General features: G+C 41.4%; 1 protein-coding gene across 2 annotated transcripts; it reads right to left on the bottom strand.

Annotated features, from left to right (window-relative positions):
- Nucleotides 1-2,630: 2,630 nt before the first annotated feature.
- Nucleotides 2,631-9,204, bottom strand: yif1b (Yip1 interacting factor homolog B (S. cerevisiae)). 2 transcript variants are annotated; one of them, XM_061072952.1, is made up of 8 exons: nt 9,074-9,204; nt 7,383-7,479; nt 6,102-6,231; nt 5,875-5,979; nt 5,088-5,224; nt 4,808-4,963; nt 4,499-4,592; nt 2,631-3,597 (listed from the first exon to the last, which is right to left on the bottom strand). In XM_061072952.1, the coding sequence occupies exons 1-8, from the start codon at nt 9,117-9,119 to the stop codon at nt 3,442-3,444; spliced, it is 921 nt and encodes a 306-aa protein (XP_060928935.1). In that variant the 5' UTR covers nt 9,120-9,204; the 3' UTR covers nt 2,631-3,441. The 2 variants fall into 2 exon arrangements, with proteins under 2 accessions (XP_060928935.1, XP_060928936.1); XM_061072953.1 differs by having other exon boundaries at nt 9,083-9,204.
- Between the last annotated feature and the right edge of the window lie 3,943 nt (nt 9,205-13,147).

The following is a 13,147-nucleotide window of genomic DNA, read 5'->3' as shown; positions in this document are numbered from 1 at the left end:
GTCCCTGCGTTGCCTCCAGGTGGCACAGAAACTTCTGTTTTGGGCTTTTCAGCATCTGGCTTCACTCAAAGCAATCTTTATCCCAGGGATTGTAAATCGAGCAGCAGACCTCCTGTCCAGGACTGGTCCTCTCCCAGGAGAATGGAGGCTTCATCCAGAGGTTGTATCCCTCCTATGGAGTCGGTTTGGCACGGCTCAGGCCGATCTATTCGCATCAGCAGAGACAACCCACTGCAGGATGTGGTTCTCTCTGAAAAACGAGGGAGGTCCCCTAGGCCTAGATGCACTATCTCAAGAATGGCCGGAAGGGTTGTTGTACGCTTTTCCTCCATTCCCTCTGATTCCCCAGGTACTCAACCGGGTTGCCTCGGGCCACTACGAGGTGCTGTTAATGGCCCCCCGGTGGCCAGGGAGGCATTGGTTCCCAACGCTCCTTCGCCTGGTTCACGGTCAACCATGGGCCCTGCCAGTCAGGGCAGACCTCCTCTCACAGGCAGAAGCTCAGATATGGCACCCCAGATCAGACATCCTGCAGCTTTTGGCTTGGCCTCTTCTCAGTACCTCTCTCAAAGGTTAGATGAGGCTGTCCTGAGGACCATAGACAATGCCCGGGCTCCCTCCACTCGGGCTAACTAAGCCATAAATGGAGTATGTTTTCTACATGGTGTCGCAACAGACAGGAAAATCCAGCCACTTGTCCTATTAAGCTGATTCTCCGTTTCCTTCAGTCACTTTTGGACTCTAACAGGGCACCTAGCACCATTAAGGTATACACTGCCGCAATCTCTTTCTTCCATGAGACAGTGGGAGATGTTACAGTTGGTAGACATCCTCTAGTGTCTCAGTTCATTAAAGGAGCACACCGCCTGCGACCAAGCAGGGCTCCCAGGGCTCCATCGTGGCAACTCCCCTTGGTATTACGGTCCCTGATGCAGTCTCCCTTTGAACCCATAGGGCAATCCAGCCTTAAGTCTCTATCTTACAAAACAGCTTATCTCCTGGCTATATGCTCTGCCAAAAGGGTGAGTGAATTGCATGCTCTGTCTATAAGTGACGATTGTCTAAGATGGAGGGCAGGTGACTCAGGTGTGTCTCTCTGGCCAAACCCCTCGTTTTTGCCTAAGGTCATAAACCATCAGACGGTAAATCAGGTGATCGAGATCAGCACTTTTCAACCTGATCCGGCTCTACTACAGGAGGAAGCCGGCCTGCCTATGTTGTGCCCAGTAAGGGCACTGAAGGCTTATATTGCACGCACAAAGTCTCTGAGGGGCTCATACTCTCAGTTATTTGTCTGTTTTGGGGGTAAAAAAGTCGGCCACCCTGTGTCTAAACAGTGTTTGTCCCATTGGATCGTTAATACTATCGCTGAGGCCTATTCTGGACAGAACATACCAGTCCCAGATTCCTTGGTAGCTCATTCCACCAGGAGTGTGGCCACTTCCTGGGCTGCTTTAAAGGGGGTCCCTCTTTCAGAAATATGTGCAGCAGCAACATGGAGTGCTCCCTGCAGATTCTCTAGATTCTACAGGGTCAATGTGGCTTCCCCCACACCATTGGCTTCCGCAGTGCTGCTCTCAGCTGCTGGGCGAGGATGTGAGGCAGTAGAGTCCTCTGTTCTTCGCGACCCTGATGATACTAGTCATCCGTGTTAAGACCGTGGTGACGGTCTGAGGGAGGTCGAAATAGATCGTAAGTTATGACCATAACTATGGATCTATGAGACCGACCGATGACCGTCACCCTCTTTTGTCACTCAGAACGGGCTGAGGCGTTCAGACAAGGAGGAGGCGGCCGCGCTCACCGGGGAGCTTTATGGGCGGTGAGCCCAGCCCCCTTAAGGTCACTCACGTGACATTGTTGATATTTGGTCTCGAGGATAGGGAGATGAGGACATCATTCGTGTTAAGACCGTGGTGACGGTCATCGGTCGGTCTCATAGATCCATAGTTATGGTCATAACTTACGTTCATTCGATTCTTCGTTTAAAAACACAGGGTTTTCCCAAACATCCGTGTAAACTGCAACGGAAAAAGCAAACGCTGATGATCTCGTCTCACTGATGCTACGAGAAGTAGAAACCTACGAGTACAACCGAACCTTTCTACTCAATTTGAATAAATTACATGAAGGTGTTCTGCTGCATGCACAAGACCGAAAAGGATTTTATAAGGTGACAGTGACATTTGACCCTCAAACACCAAACTTATCAGTTCATTTTTAGTCCTAGTTTAACATTTATACAAAATATGTAAAAATTTACTCATGGTGTAAGTAAAAATCATATTCCAAGAGCCTGGGAGGGACAACCTGAAGCACACGTACAGAATTAGTCTGAACGAGAAGCTGCAACTTCATGATTCAACTCAAATGAGCACTTACGACATTTTGAATTATTTTTATTGGCACCTCGACAGAGAAGCATTTTAGAATTGCCCATTGTTTTCATGTTTCATTTGATTCCTGAAAGAACTGAAGTAATGTAAATCCCACCCTGTTTGATTTAACACTGGCTACATAAATTAAAGCGGAGACATTTCATCGTGACACGAGCACATTAAAAATGCATTTCTGACGTTAAAATATTTCAAGTATTATAAGCAGAGCAAAACAACTTTTCACAGATCATCTCATCTCTTCCCTTTCTTTATTCCATCTAACTTCCAACATGAAATTACTTACTCTGCTTTTTAGAAGGATATCAAAAGAGTTCATCTCATTGTGACGTGTACACATTAATGTCACTATGGCTCTTGATATTTCTATTCAGGGAGCAAAGCTTACACATGTATCAAAGCACATTCAAAAACAGATAAAACAGGAGTTGACACTGAGATAATCATGGTTTCTAAACCAACATTGGTTTAAACATGGAAGCGGAGCCACTCGATCACATTTACACCTGGAGTTGAGCTTGTTGTTTACATTTAAATGGACGGTGTGCGAGAGGTTTGTGTGCTTTTCTTTCTGTCGGCTCAGAAACGTCACTGGTGAGATTTCAGACCAAAGCAATCAGCAGTAATACTCTTTCTATACACAAACATACGTACTTAAATATTCCTACAAAACATTCACAAATAATTACAAGGTATAGAAAAACAACTTAAAGCCACTTGCTCTTGCTACAAAATGCTTCAAAGACGTGACATAGAAAAAAAAGACAAGATAAAGATGCAATAGTAAAGACATGAGGCTGTGCTGTGAGAGAAGAGGCATTAGAGCCTCACATCGTCTACAAATCATCTTGTAGCACGAGTCCTGCACCGTGCTCACATCGGGTGAGTCTTTGTGTGACGGGATATCCAGACAACTTTCGGGTGTCTCATCCGAGTCGAGCTTCTTCGAGCCGTGCGTTGTGGGGTTTTTTTCTTCTTCTTTTTAAGGGTGAGGTGGCATTTGGTTGGCCAAGTTCATCTCCTGCACAAGTGTGTGTTCCAGCTTTTATCTGATGAGGTGGTAGGTGAGCCAGTACATGAAGATGGGCTGCGCAGCTGCTATAGACATGGTGAGGTACATCCTCAGCTGATTCCGGGCTCCTCTCACCAGCCTACCCTCTGCTGCAGCCTCGGATAGCAGCTTCAGACGCAGAGTGCGGATCTGTGGAGAGAAGGTGTCCAAGTTTTGATCAGGCAACAAAGTGAAGTGAAAAGAAAGATGTGTGAAAACAAAACAACTCAATAAGGTTCAGAAGAGTTGATGAGTATGTGGTAACAATGACCGTGTGTCTAGCGTTTTTTGTTGTCTTTTTGAAACCTGTGTGCAGATACAGTGAAGTTGTATTAGCTCCGCCAAGCAGGTTATTTTATATATGATAGTCAGCAGGATTAAGAAAAAAGTTATAGTTAGATTAATCGATAAAAACAAAGAATGAAATTTAAAAAAATTTAAACAGATAGGTGCAGCCCTAATCTCGTCAAAAACTATGTACAGTAGAGTTGACACGACATAAGTCAAAATATTTATGGGACTGATACTTCTGAGCGTGTGCCATTTGAAAATAGTTGATCTAATTTCACTGTAAACGCTCTACTGCGTGCTACCCTTATTTATTAGTCTAAAGATGTGTGTGTAGACAGAAAGCCTCTGTGATAAGAGGTTAAAGATTATTAATGAGCACTTGCAGGAACAAATTTCAATATCTCAACACGGAAACATTTGTTCCAGCCTATCTAATCATCTGCAGTGCCAAGGCATCTCATTCTAACAGCAGGAATCTGATACTAAGGTTGAGGGTGCCTGTGTGAACTTAACTCATTGGTTCAGTACAAGATTGCCTTACCCTAACCCTAACATTCCTCAGTGGGAGAACATGTGTTATGTTTGCTAAAGCTGTCAGTTAAATGATGTCTTCAAGCAAGAAAATTAGCAAAAGTCAACCATCATGATCATTCTGTATTGTAACCTTGTGTTTACTTAATGTAGCTGAACAAGCGTCCTCATTTATTTGTAAACAGGAATTCTGTCAGTGAAGATCAACAATTAAAGCTCATTCACTCACCATGAAGACAAAGATGGCAGCACAGCACCACAGTAGAGAGAGATAATACGCTGGCTTCCCAAACAACAGGCCTGCTACTACACCTACAATCATCCTGAAGAGAAAACAAATATCAGAGACCGTTAATATATTACATTCAGATAGCCTTAGTGTTTTTAACAGAGAATTTTAAAAAGCATACAAAATAATTATCTCCTTAGCATGACTTAAGAGAATATTTGCAGCAAACGAGCAAAAAGAATTAAATGCAAATAATACAAGCAGAGAGAGTCTGATGAAAATGTAAACACAGAGAGATGATGTCCTTACCCAACATATTTGTAGCCAGAAAAAGCCAGCAGGTCTATGGTTGTGAGGTCTGTGTTTATGGTCACAAGGTAGAGGGACAGCAGGACTGCCAGCACCTCCATGACCAACCACACAAACGCTGAGCTGGCCTGAACTCCCAGCAGCTCCGGGGAAAACCTGAGGTGTGCATGAATAACAACCAATCAGAGCAGAGGTCAAGAATCAAATGATCATAAAGCATTAGATTAATGTCTTTTCTTGGTAAAAAAAAAAAGACGTGACGGATGCATTGTGTGCGTACTTGTTCTGTGTGCCGAGGGCCAGGCCGGCCACCAGGACGTATGTGATGAAGCCCATGGCAGGAATGTAAAGGTCAGGAGCGTTCACGTCAAAGCGAGGAGCCACTGGAGTGTCCTGCTGGTAGCTCACCTCCCAGTTCTATAACACATGGGATCACACACACGTTAGACTCTATAGTGAAAGCATGTCCCAGATAAAGGCCTGTTTATTTTACCCGCACCTTAACTTTCAATGTAGTAACTTAATATCTTGTAAAGTGCTTTACAACAAACAATATAAAAGTCCCAATCAGAGTAAAAAAAATATAAAGATAAAAATAGTAAAAGTCAAAGACATCATACGATATAAGCTTTTTTTTTAGATGTGTCTTAAGAGAAGAGAAACTCTTAGTTGATGTCTGCTTCTCCTTGTTAGAAGAATCTAAATCTAACTAAATATCTCTGGTTTATGTTGGGACATCGACAGGTGGGTCTATCTCTAGGCTAAAAAGCAACATCTGGTGCAGTTCTGTCCGTCTTTGCAGCTCTCTGAGCTTTCTACATTTTTATGCCTATTAAACTTGTTATTTTTGGGTAGTTTTTCCTCATTCCTGTCAAGCATTAAGGTCAAAGGATGTCAAACCTTGTTAAGATCTGAGGCAATTGTGATATGTGAATTGATTTGCTGGTAAATAAAAAAACTAACATACTGTATACTTTACATTGTGGTTCACTTTTTCCAGATTTAACATTCGATGAATATGATCAACTACCACTGCAAAGACACTTAGCACGTGTGAGCAGACTTACCTTGTGCATGTAAGGGAAAACCAGAAGGCCCAGCTTCTTCCCTACGTACACTGTGTCCACGGCAAAGTAATATTTCAGCTTAGAAATTGGGATGAACCTGTCCAGCTGAAACAAGCAAGCACACAGACGGACACACGTGATTTATTCATCCATATGTGAATATGCTACGATTCAAGACGTTTATTAAGATATTTTTTGTAACGGAAACAATTGCAGGCCACTCTTACATTCTTATCCACCATTTCCCTCCCTTGGGATGCCAGCGAGCTGCCGTACGCCATGGCCAGGTTAGACATGGGGTCTGACAGGAGGGACTGGCCTGGGAATCCTTCTGCTTGCGGCCCAACGTGCTGATTCCTGCCATATGTTAAGAAAAAGCTTCAGCTGAAAAAACATGGTGACTTTTTAGCTGAACTGTTTAGTAAAATGTATCGATAGAATCACTAAAAGCTGAAGAAACAGAAGAAAATAATGGATTGTTTTGCAATATCTTTTAAAGGAGTTTAAATTGTCTTGAGCTGGCAACCCGCCGTTGAGAAGGGGGGGCAGGATACCGGAGAACTACAGCCGCTCAACACTGTGATCCAGTGAACCAGGTGGCTGCGACACGGGTGAGTGTAATTCAGGGAGAAAGATTCTCAACACCAAAAGTGTGTGTTGGGACAGACGTGTCAACAGGGCAGGTTTTGATTCCCAATAGAATCAATGAAGCTTCGGTAAGATTCTTGTATTATGTATATTTTAAATACAGTGTATAACTGATATGTGTAACGAGGGCTGTTAGACGTTTGGTTAAAAATGAACACAAATACGATGTATATTTACAGTCTGTCCTTTACAAAAATACAAACTTTCTACAACTACAGGATCAATACGGAGTGAGTCACCGTGCTTGACATTGAGCTTCTCTTGTAAAATGTTATTTTTGTATCAACAGTTCTTGACTCAAACCGTTTTGAGACAAACTCAAGAGGACGTCCGCAAAATGGTGAGTGAACTTCCTCCGGAGTTTTTCTTTCATACACGAACAAAGCAGCCGGAGATTCTCTGCTCAGACGCATTTACAAGAACAAAAGAATCTCCATAGTTTTCTGGTGAGGGCTGGCGCAGAGGTAGGACTTAACATATTAATTCTGCTGCAGGGATCATCAGTTTTTGGCACCGGCCATTTTCACCAATATCTCTCAATACTTAGTCTGTATCTCCTAAATGTGTGGCACCACTTTTTCATCCTGAGATATTTGTATTATTTTTTCACTCGCTGGTCCGCAGTGAATCCTGCGGAGGATCCTCCTGCTGCATTCTCACTCGGGCTCTTCGGACATTATCAAGTCTGCGGAGCTTTACTAGGGGACTGGCGGGGGAAACTTTGGAGAAAGTACAGAGCCTCCGACTCAATCCTTTGCCATCTCACATACAGCCCCTCTGGAGTAGGTCAGACGTTTATCTGGAGTTCAGTGCATGTGTAAAAGCAGCTTCAGTGATTTCACATCTGGCAGGCCTCTCACCTGTAGCCGCTCTGTGGTCTGAGCCCAGCTCCACTTGTATCCTCAAACATACCATCTGACCCATCTGCGGGATTGTTCCTTAGACGCATATAAGGCTCTGGATGACAGGAGAGAAATGAAAGAGAAATGTCAAACAAAGGAGCAGATCTTTACCTCTTGATTCATGTTTTTATATTTTTGGGGTGCAGAGAGAGAACGGTGTTGGGGGGCAGGCAGAGGCAGGATTAAACAAATTAAAATCAAAATCAGCAAGTATCCCTTTCCATTTTCTGTCGTTTTTTGTGGCGAATAATAAAAAGCTGTTTATAGAGGCCATTCACTCAGCATCAGCCTTCGTCAATATGAAAAGGTTCCTCTAAAAATCAATGCAGAATATGTGCTGCTATCTTTATTGTCTTGATTTATTTAGTTATCTTATAATTATATATATTGAAATTTATCTCACATCTGTATTTTTTCTGTTTTATAAAGAGTACCCATGTCATGCCGTTGCTATTATAAAGCTAATATAGCGTAAAGCAACTTCAGCAAAATGTAATATCGATCGTGTTATGATAAATAAATAATTCTGTGTGCAACGCTCTGCAGGAGAAAGAGCTTTAAACTCTGTTCCCTGAAGGAGAAAATCACTTCATCACACACTTATCACAAGGGCAGATTACATCATCCTCAAAGGGCACGGACTCTTTTAGTTTGGAAAATAATTTCCCTGGAAAATCCTACTCCTTCATGCAAGCATGAAAACATCACAAGTAATAAGGTTGGCAGAGTCAGTGGCGTCTTTCAAGTCCCTTCTTAAAACGAACAGCATTTCCTGATTTCATGCCTTCTTTTTTTATTTAAATTGTTTGACGTGTTGTTGTAGAAGCACCGTAGAATATCTTTCCACCATTGGGTCACTCCGGATCTAAGTTTTTTTGACTTTGTTTATTTATGTCATTTATGCCCTTAAATGGAAGTGCTTTGGTGTGAAGCACTTAGTAACAGTGTTCTGAGAAGTGCTGCATAACAACTACTTACACTGTTAATAATATTATGATTAAAAGTGAGTGATGTTTAGGTGATTACGAGCCAGACTGACTGTGGAGAAGTAATATTCTGAACCACATGTAATCCTCTGATTGTTTACAAACCTGTCAGGTGATTTATATGGACGCAGTTAACGTTTAATATTAGAGTTGAACCTCATTACTGACTTTGAATCTCATCACACACAGCTCTTCCTTATGGATTTGATTAAAAAACACTTGATAATGACGGAGCTTTAATCAAACCTCAGACTGAGGCTCGGAAACGGGAGCTAACACGAGTAAACAACTAGCTTAACTTTACACTGAAGCTCATGTGGGTTTTTAACTTTGTCCCACAACGAAAACATGGACACAGGGGAACACATCGTTCAAAGTACACGAAGCTGCCGTTACACATCCAGCCAGGGAACGTTATGTGCGTTAGCTCGGTAGTTAGCATTGTTACTTTAGCTCAGAGCTGATTCATCTCAAAGGAAGCTAACGCTGTCACTTCAGTTTTTATTTGCGTATATCGTCTTCAATGGAGCTTGTGTTATTGTGAGTTGGTTTGGAGTTAGCGGCTAAAAGCAGCGAGCTAACAGGACGTTTCCGAGGCTTTAACTGTGAACACGCCTCAAAGTGCGCACACGGTGAAACGTGATTACTTGATCCACGGACTACGTAACTTACGCTGCCTGAAGCCGGGCTGCGCTGCAGTGGGATCCATCAGAACGCGGTGTTAGCTGCTGATGTGTCCTTCTGTGTCGAGTGATCCAGGATGAGTTCTGTGTCAGGAGCGTAGCAAGACTTGTGTTGATGACGTATGTGGAGACGTTCAAAGCCCTGCTAGTCGGCCGCACCACGTGACCGAGTCAGGAAATGATTCGCGGGTTTGGCGTGCGAATCGAAACCAGAGACTGTTTATGGATCGAAACCCAGCACTGTGGAAAGGTTGTAATTTTAAAATGAAAAGGAATAAAATGTTGTCCATATTTTACGTGTTAAATGTTGTCCCTAGTAACACAAACACATTCACATAACAACCCTCTGCCCAATTTGTTTCCACTTTCCCTTTTAACCCCGCCATTGTATCATAAAGACAGACACCATGTTAATAAGTTCATAATTTATGGTTTGGCATTACAAACATCATTCATTCATTTATTCAATTCAAAGCTTCACACACCAAAGCTATGGTCTCATTATAATCACTCTGCCTGTTTTACATGTATTGTCCACATGATGGCGCAATAGAGCAAATAAAGTACCATGAAGCTTCGGCCCATGAGTGACCATAGGATGGAAAGCTTCAACGCTTCATGAAGCTTCATCTCGCCATCATTCCACCGACACGAATCACACAGTTATTTATAAAAATTTACACGGAAGTCGAAGGTTTTCTTGTTCTTCTTCTTGTTCTTCTCTCAGGGTTCAGGTTAGTTGATGTTTCAGTGCTGCCCCCCTCTGGACTCACGCGCCCTCAATCCTCCACATTCTCCATACGTGACTTCTTGGATCAAAAATGTAACTTCCCTGTGAATATCTATACTCCTTGTACTTCCAATATTAAAACATATTTTTTTACTCGGACAACTCAAATTTTTGGAATGTTTTCCAGAACAGGTTAACCTGTATTGTTTTGTTTCACTGCACATACAACTTAAAATGGCTGAATATGTTCACCATACTCTGGCCTGTTATGTAATTTATTCAATTATCTTTTCTCATTTATACTTTTACTCCACTATATGTCAGGGGAAATTGTTCTTATACTCAAATAATTTGTAGAGAAAACTGTAGAAAACATTTAAAATTAGTTCCAGCTCTAAAGTTCTACCTACATCTTGAAATAAATTATGAGAATCCTGCAATATTATAGCAGAAGCTCAAGCATGTATAGTTTTACCCTAAAGTCTGCCATGGACAGAAACACATCTCATAATCTAACTATAAATTTAAATTAATTGCAAACTCACCATATCAGTTGTATTAGGTGATGAAAAGCAATGTACCAGTTACATCTATGTGTTTTCATCGTTTTTCTGGCTTGCGGAAGGATTACTCAAAAACTACATAACCAATTTACATGATATTTTGTGTTGGAGTTGGTCCCAACCCAAAGATGAGCCCATTACATTTTGGAGAGGAGCCATGGCATAGGTCTGTGTTCACTTCTAGTCTATGAACAAGTGTCCTGATTTTGTGTAGTTTCCTAAAACGTTTTTTACTTGTGTTTTCTAAATATCTGTGTACATTTGCTTTTTTCCTTTTGTAAGATTTTTATACGACACAAAAAGCAGGAATCTAAACAAAGGATGCACAGTACAAACAGGCAAAGCGCAGCCTTTGAAAGTTACTCATCCATGTGTGTGTGTGTTTGTGTGTGTTTGTGTGTGTGAGGCCTTCAGGGATCAAGTAAAAGTCGTGTTTTTTTTTTAAAGTGAGATAAAAGTGTTTTGTTTTCTATCTGTGCCAAAGAGCTGTTGTAGACAGATGGAGTGGTTGTGTTGTTAAGAATGGTACACAATAACATGAAACACTACAGGACGATTCATCTAAGTCATAGACGACACAAAACACATTCATTAAAAAATCGTGATGGTGTAATGGTTACATTAACATGAGATCAAACATACAATTCCATAATTTTGTCTATCAGCCCTGATCTGTCCTCTCTCGTTCTCTTTTGATTAAACTCACTGTGTATCTGTGTCTCTGCTGACAGCTGGACTCGAGTGGCCCTGAGGCCAAATGACCATCTCTGTTTGAATGGACTGTGCATAAAAAGCTGTTCATTGTGCTAAAGCTGCCCTGGCTAACGTGCACACAGAGCACATACCCATACGTACATATAGGGCACATAAACAAGCACTCCCTTTTTTGCCATAACTTTTAAAAGAGAAACACTCACAAACACAAACAGGCACACACCCATACCCACACCCACACCCACACCCCCACACACACACACACACACACACACAGAACAGAGACTATTTTAAGGGGTTTCCTCATGCAGTAGTAATTGTTCCCAAGGCCAGAGAGAGTACAATAGAGGTCTACAGTTAACAGCTTGGTGTGCGATGACACTGGATACACATGAGTGGCTTGTGGTGAATATGCCTTTGGAAATTAGATTCAATAACTCAAAGGGGCGGCTGTGGCTGAGGGGTAGAGTGGTCGTCCTCCAACCTGAAGGTCGGCGGTTCGATCCCCAGTCTGAACCATCTGCATGCCGAAGTGTCCTTGGGCAAGATGCTGAACCCTCAATAGCCCCCCATAGAATAACAAAGTGCTGCAAGTAGATGCACTGTATGAATGTGTGTGTGACTGGGTGAATGTGAAACTGTACTGTAAAGCGCTTTGAGTGGTCTTCATCAGACTAGAAAAGCGCTATATAAATACAAATCCATTTACCATTTAACCTCATTTCAAGCAAAAACATGTATCAACAAAAAAATGCCTTGTACATGTGCGTCTGACTGTATATGAGCAACACCGCGTTTGGGGGTATTTTAAGTGTTTGTCTGAGATTGTTTTTCTCAAATCTTCTGAGCCCATTTGTATCAACAGGAACATGACGTGAGTTTAAATCCAGGTGATTTGAAAAGAGGTGAAAATATCACAGAAACATTTTTCAAGATTGTATGAGGTGAAAAAGTTGAACGCAGCATCACCCAAAGGAAAAAGATGAGTTTCAGACGTGCCTGACTGCTGATGCTCACACTGCAACACTTAAATCTAATACACCTCAGATTAAATTTATGTAGAAACTTCATTTGTATAGCACTTTTTGAATCAAGGAAGAAACAATACCAGATAGACACAGAATAGAAATTAAAAAGAAAATGAGCACAGAAAATAGAATTATTAGTCGTCCAACTTCAGTGGGCTGTGAATTCATAACCCCACCCTCACCTGAGTTTTGGGCTTCATGCATTTAGGCCTAAACCTAAATCATTCTTTTTTCTACAACCAAGATTTAACCGCATGAACGAACAGATGAATTGAAAATGTAAAAAGGAACCATAATTATATATGTTTATATGTATGTATATAGTTTATACTGTATAGTATGAGGTGCCCCTCACCCATTGTGTAAATGGAACCAGATGGATAATGTAGGTTAAGCGGCTGCATAACATGATGCATTCACTGACCTTTTCTGCTGTTCATCTATAGAGAATGAAAACAGTGTGTGACTACATGTGACATTTTGGTTCCCATTTGTACATGGGTCGTTCATGATTTCCCATTACGACCATTCAACTTATCAATCAATCAAACTATAGGTCTTTTCATACAGATTAGCGCAGATCAAAGTTCTTCACAAATGACGAAGACAAATTAATGAAATTAAGCCCCAAAAAATGCTGACAATGAAATACCATAAAATAGTTTTCAAAAGCTATAATAAAAAGAAAAAGGGTAAAAAAACATTAAATTAACTGAGTGTGATTGTATTATTAATTCTATTTTAATATGATATCATGCATTCTTTACACACCAGTTATATGTTACTAATAAGAACATTTTTGAAAGAGATAAAAAAAAAAGCACGTCATGCACATTTTAATGTAAATGAAAATGCAGATGAATAATTCAAGCACCATTGGGATTATGAATTTCAGCCGAAGTAAAGTGATGGCAGGAAGATGAACACGGCTGGGTAGTGTCAAGACGAGTTTATGTGCCGAAGCCACACCAGCATCAATAATTCTGTATGGTATGTCAGGCATGCTCCAAGTACCATTT

This window comes from Limanda limanda, chromosome 6 (assembly GCF_963576545.1).
Source record: "Limanda limanda chromosome 6, fLimLim1.1, whole genome shotgun sequence".
Lineage (NCBI taxonomy): Eukaryota > Metazoa > Chordata > Actinopteri > Pleuronectiformes > Pleuronectidae > Limanda > Limanda limanda.
The sequence above is the reverse complement of the archived record's forward strand: the minus strand, read 5'-3'. Positions and strand labels throughout refer to the sequence as shown.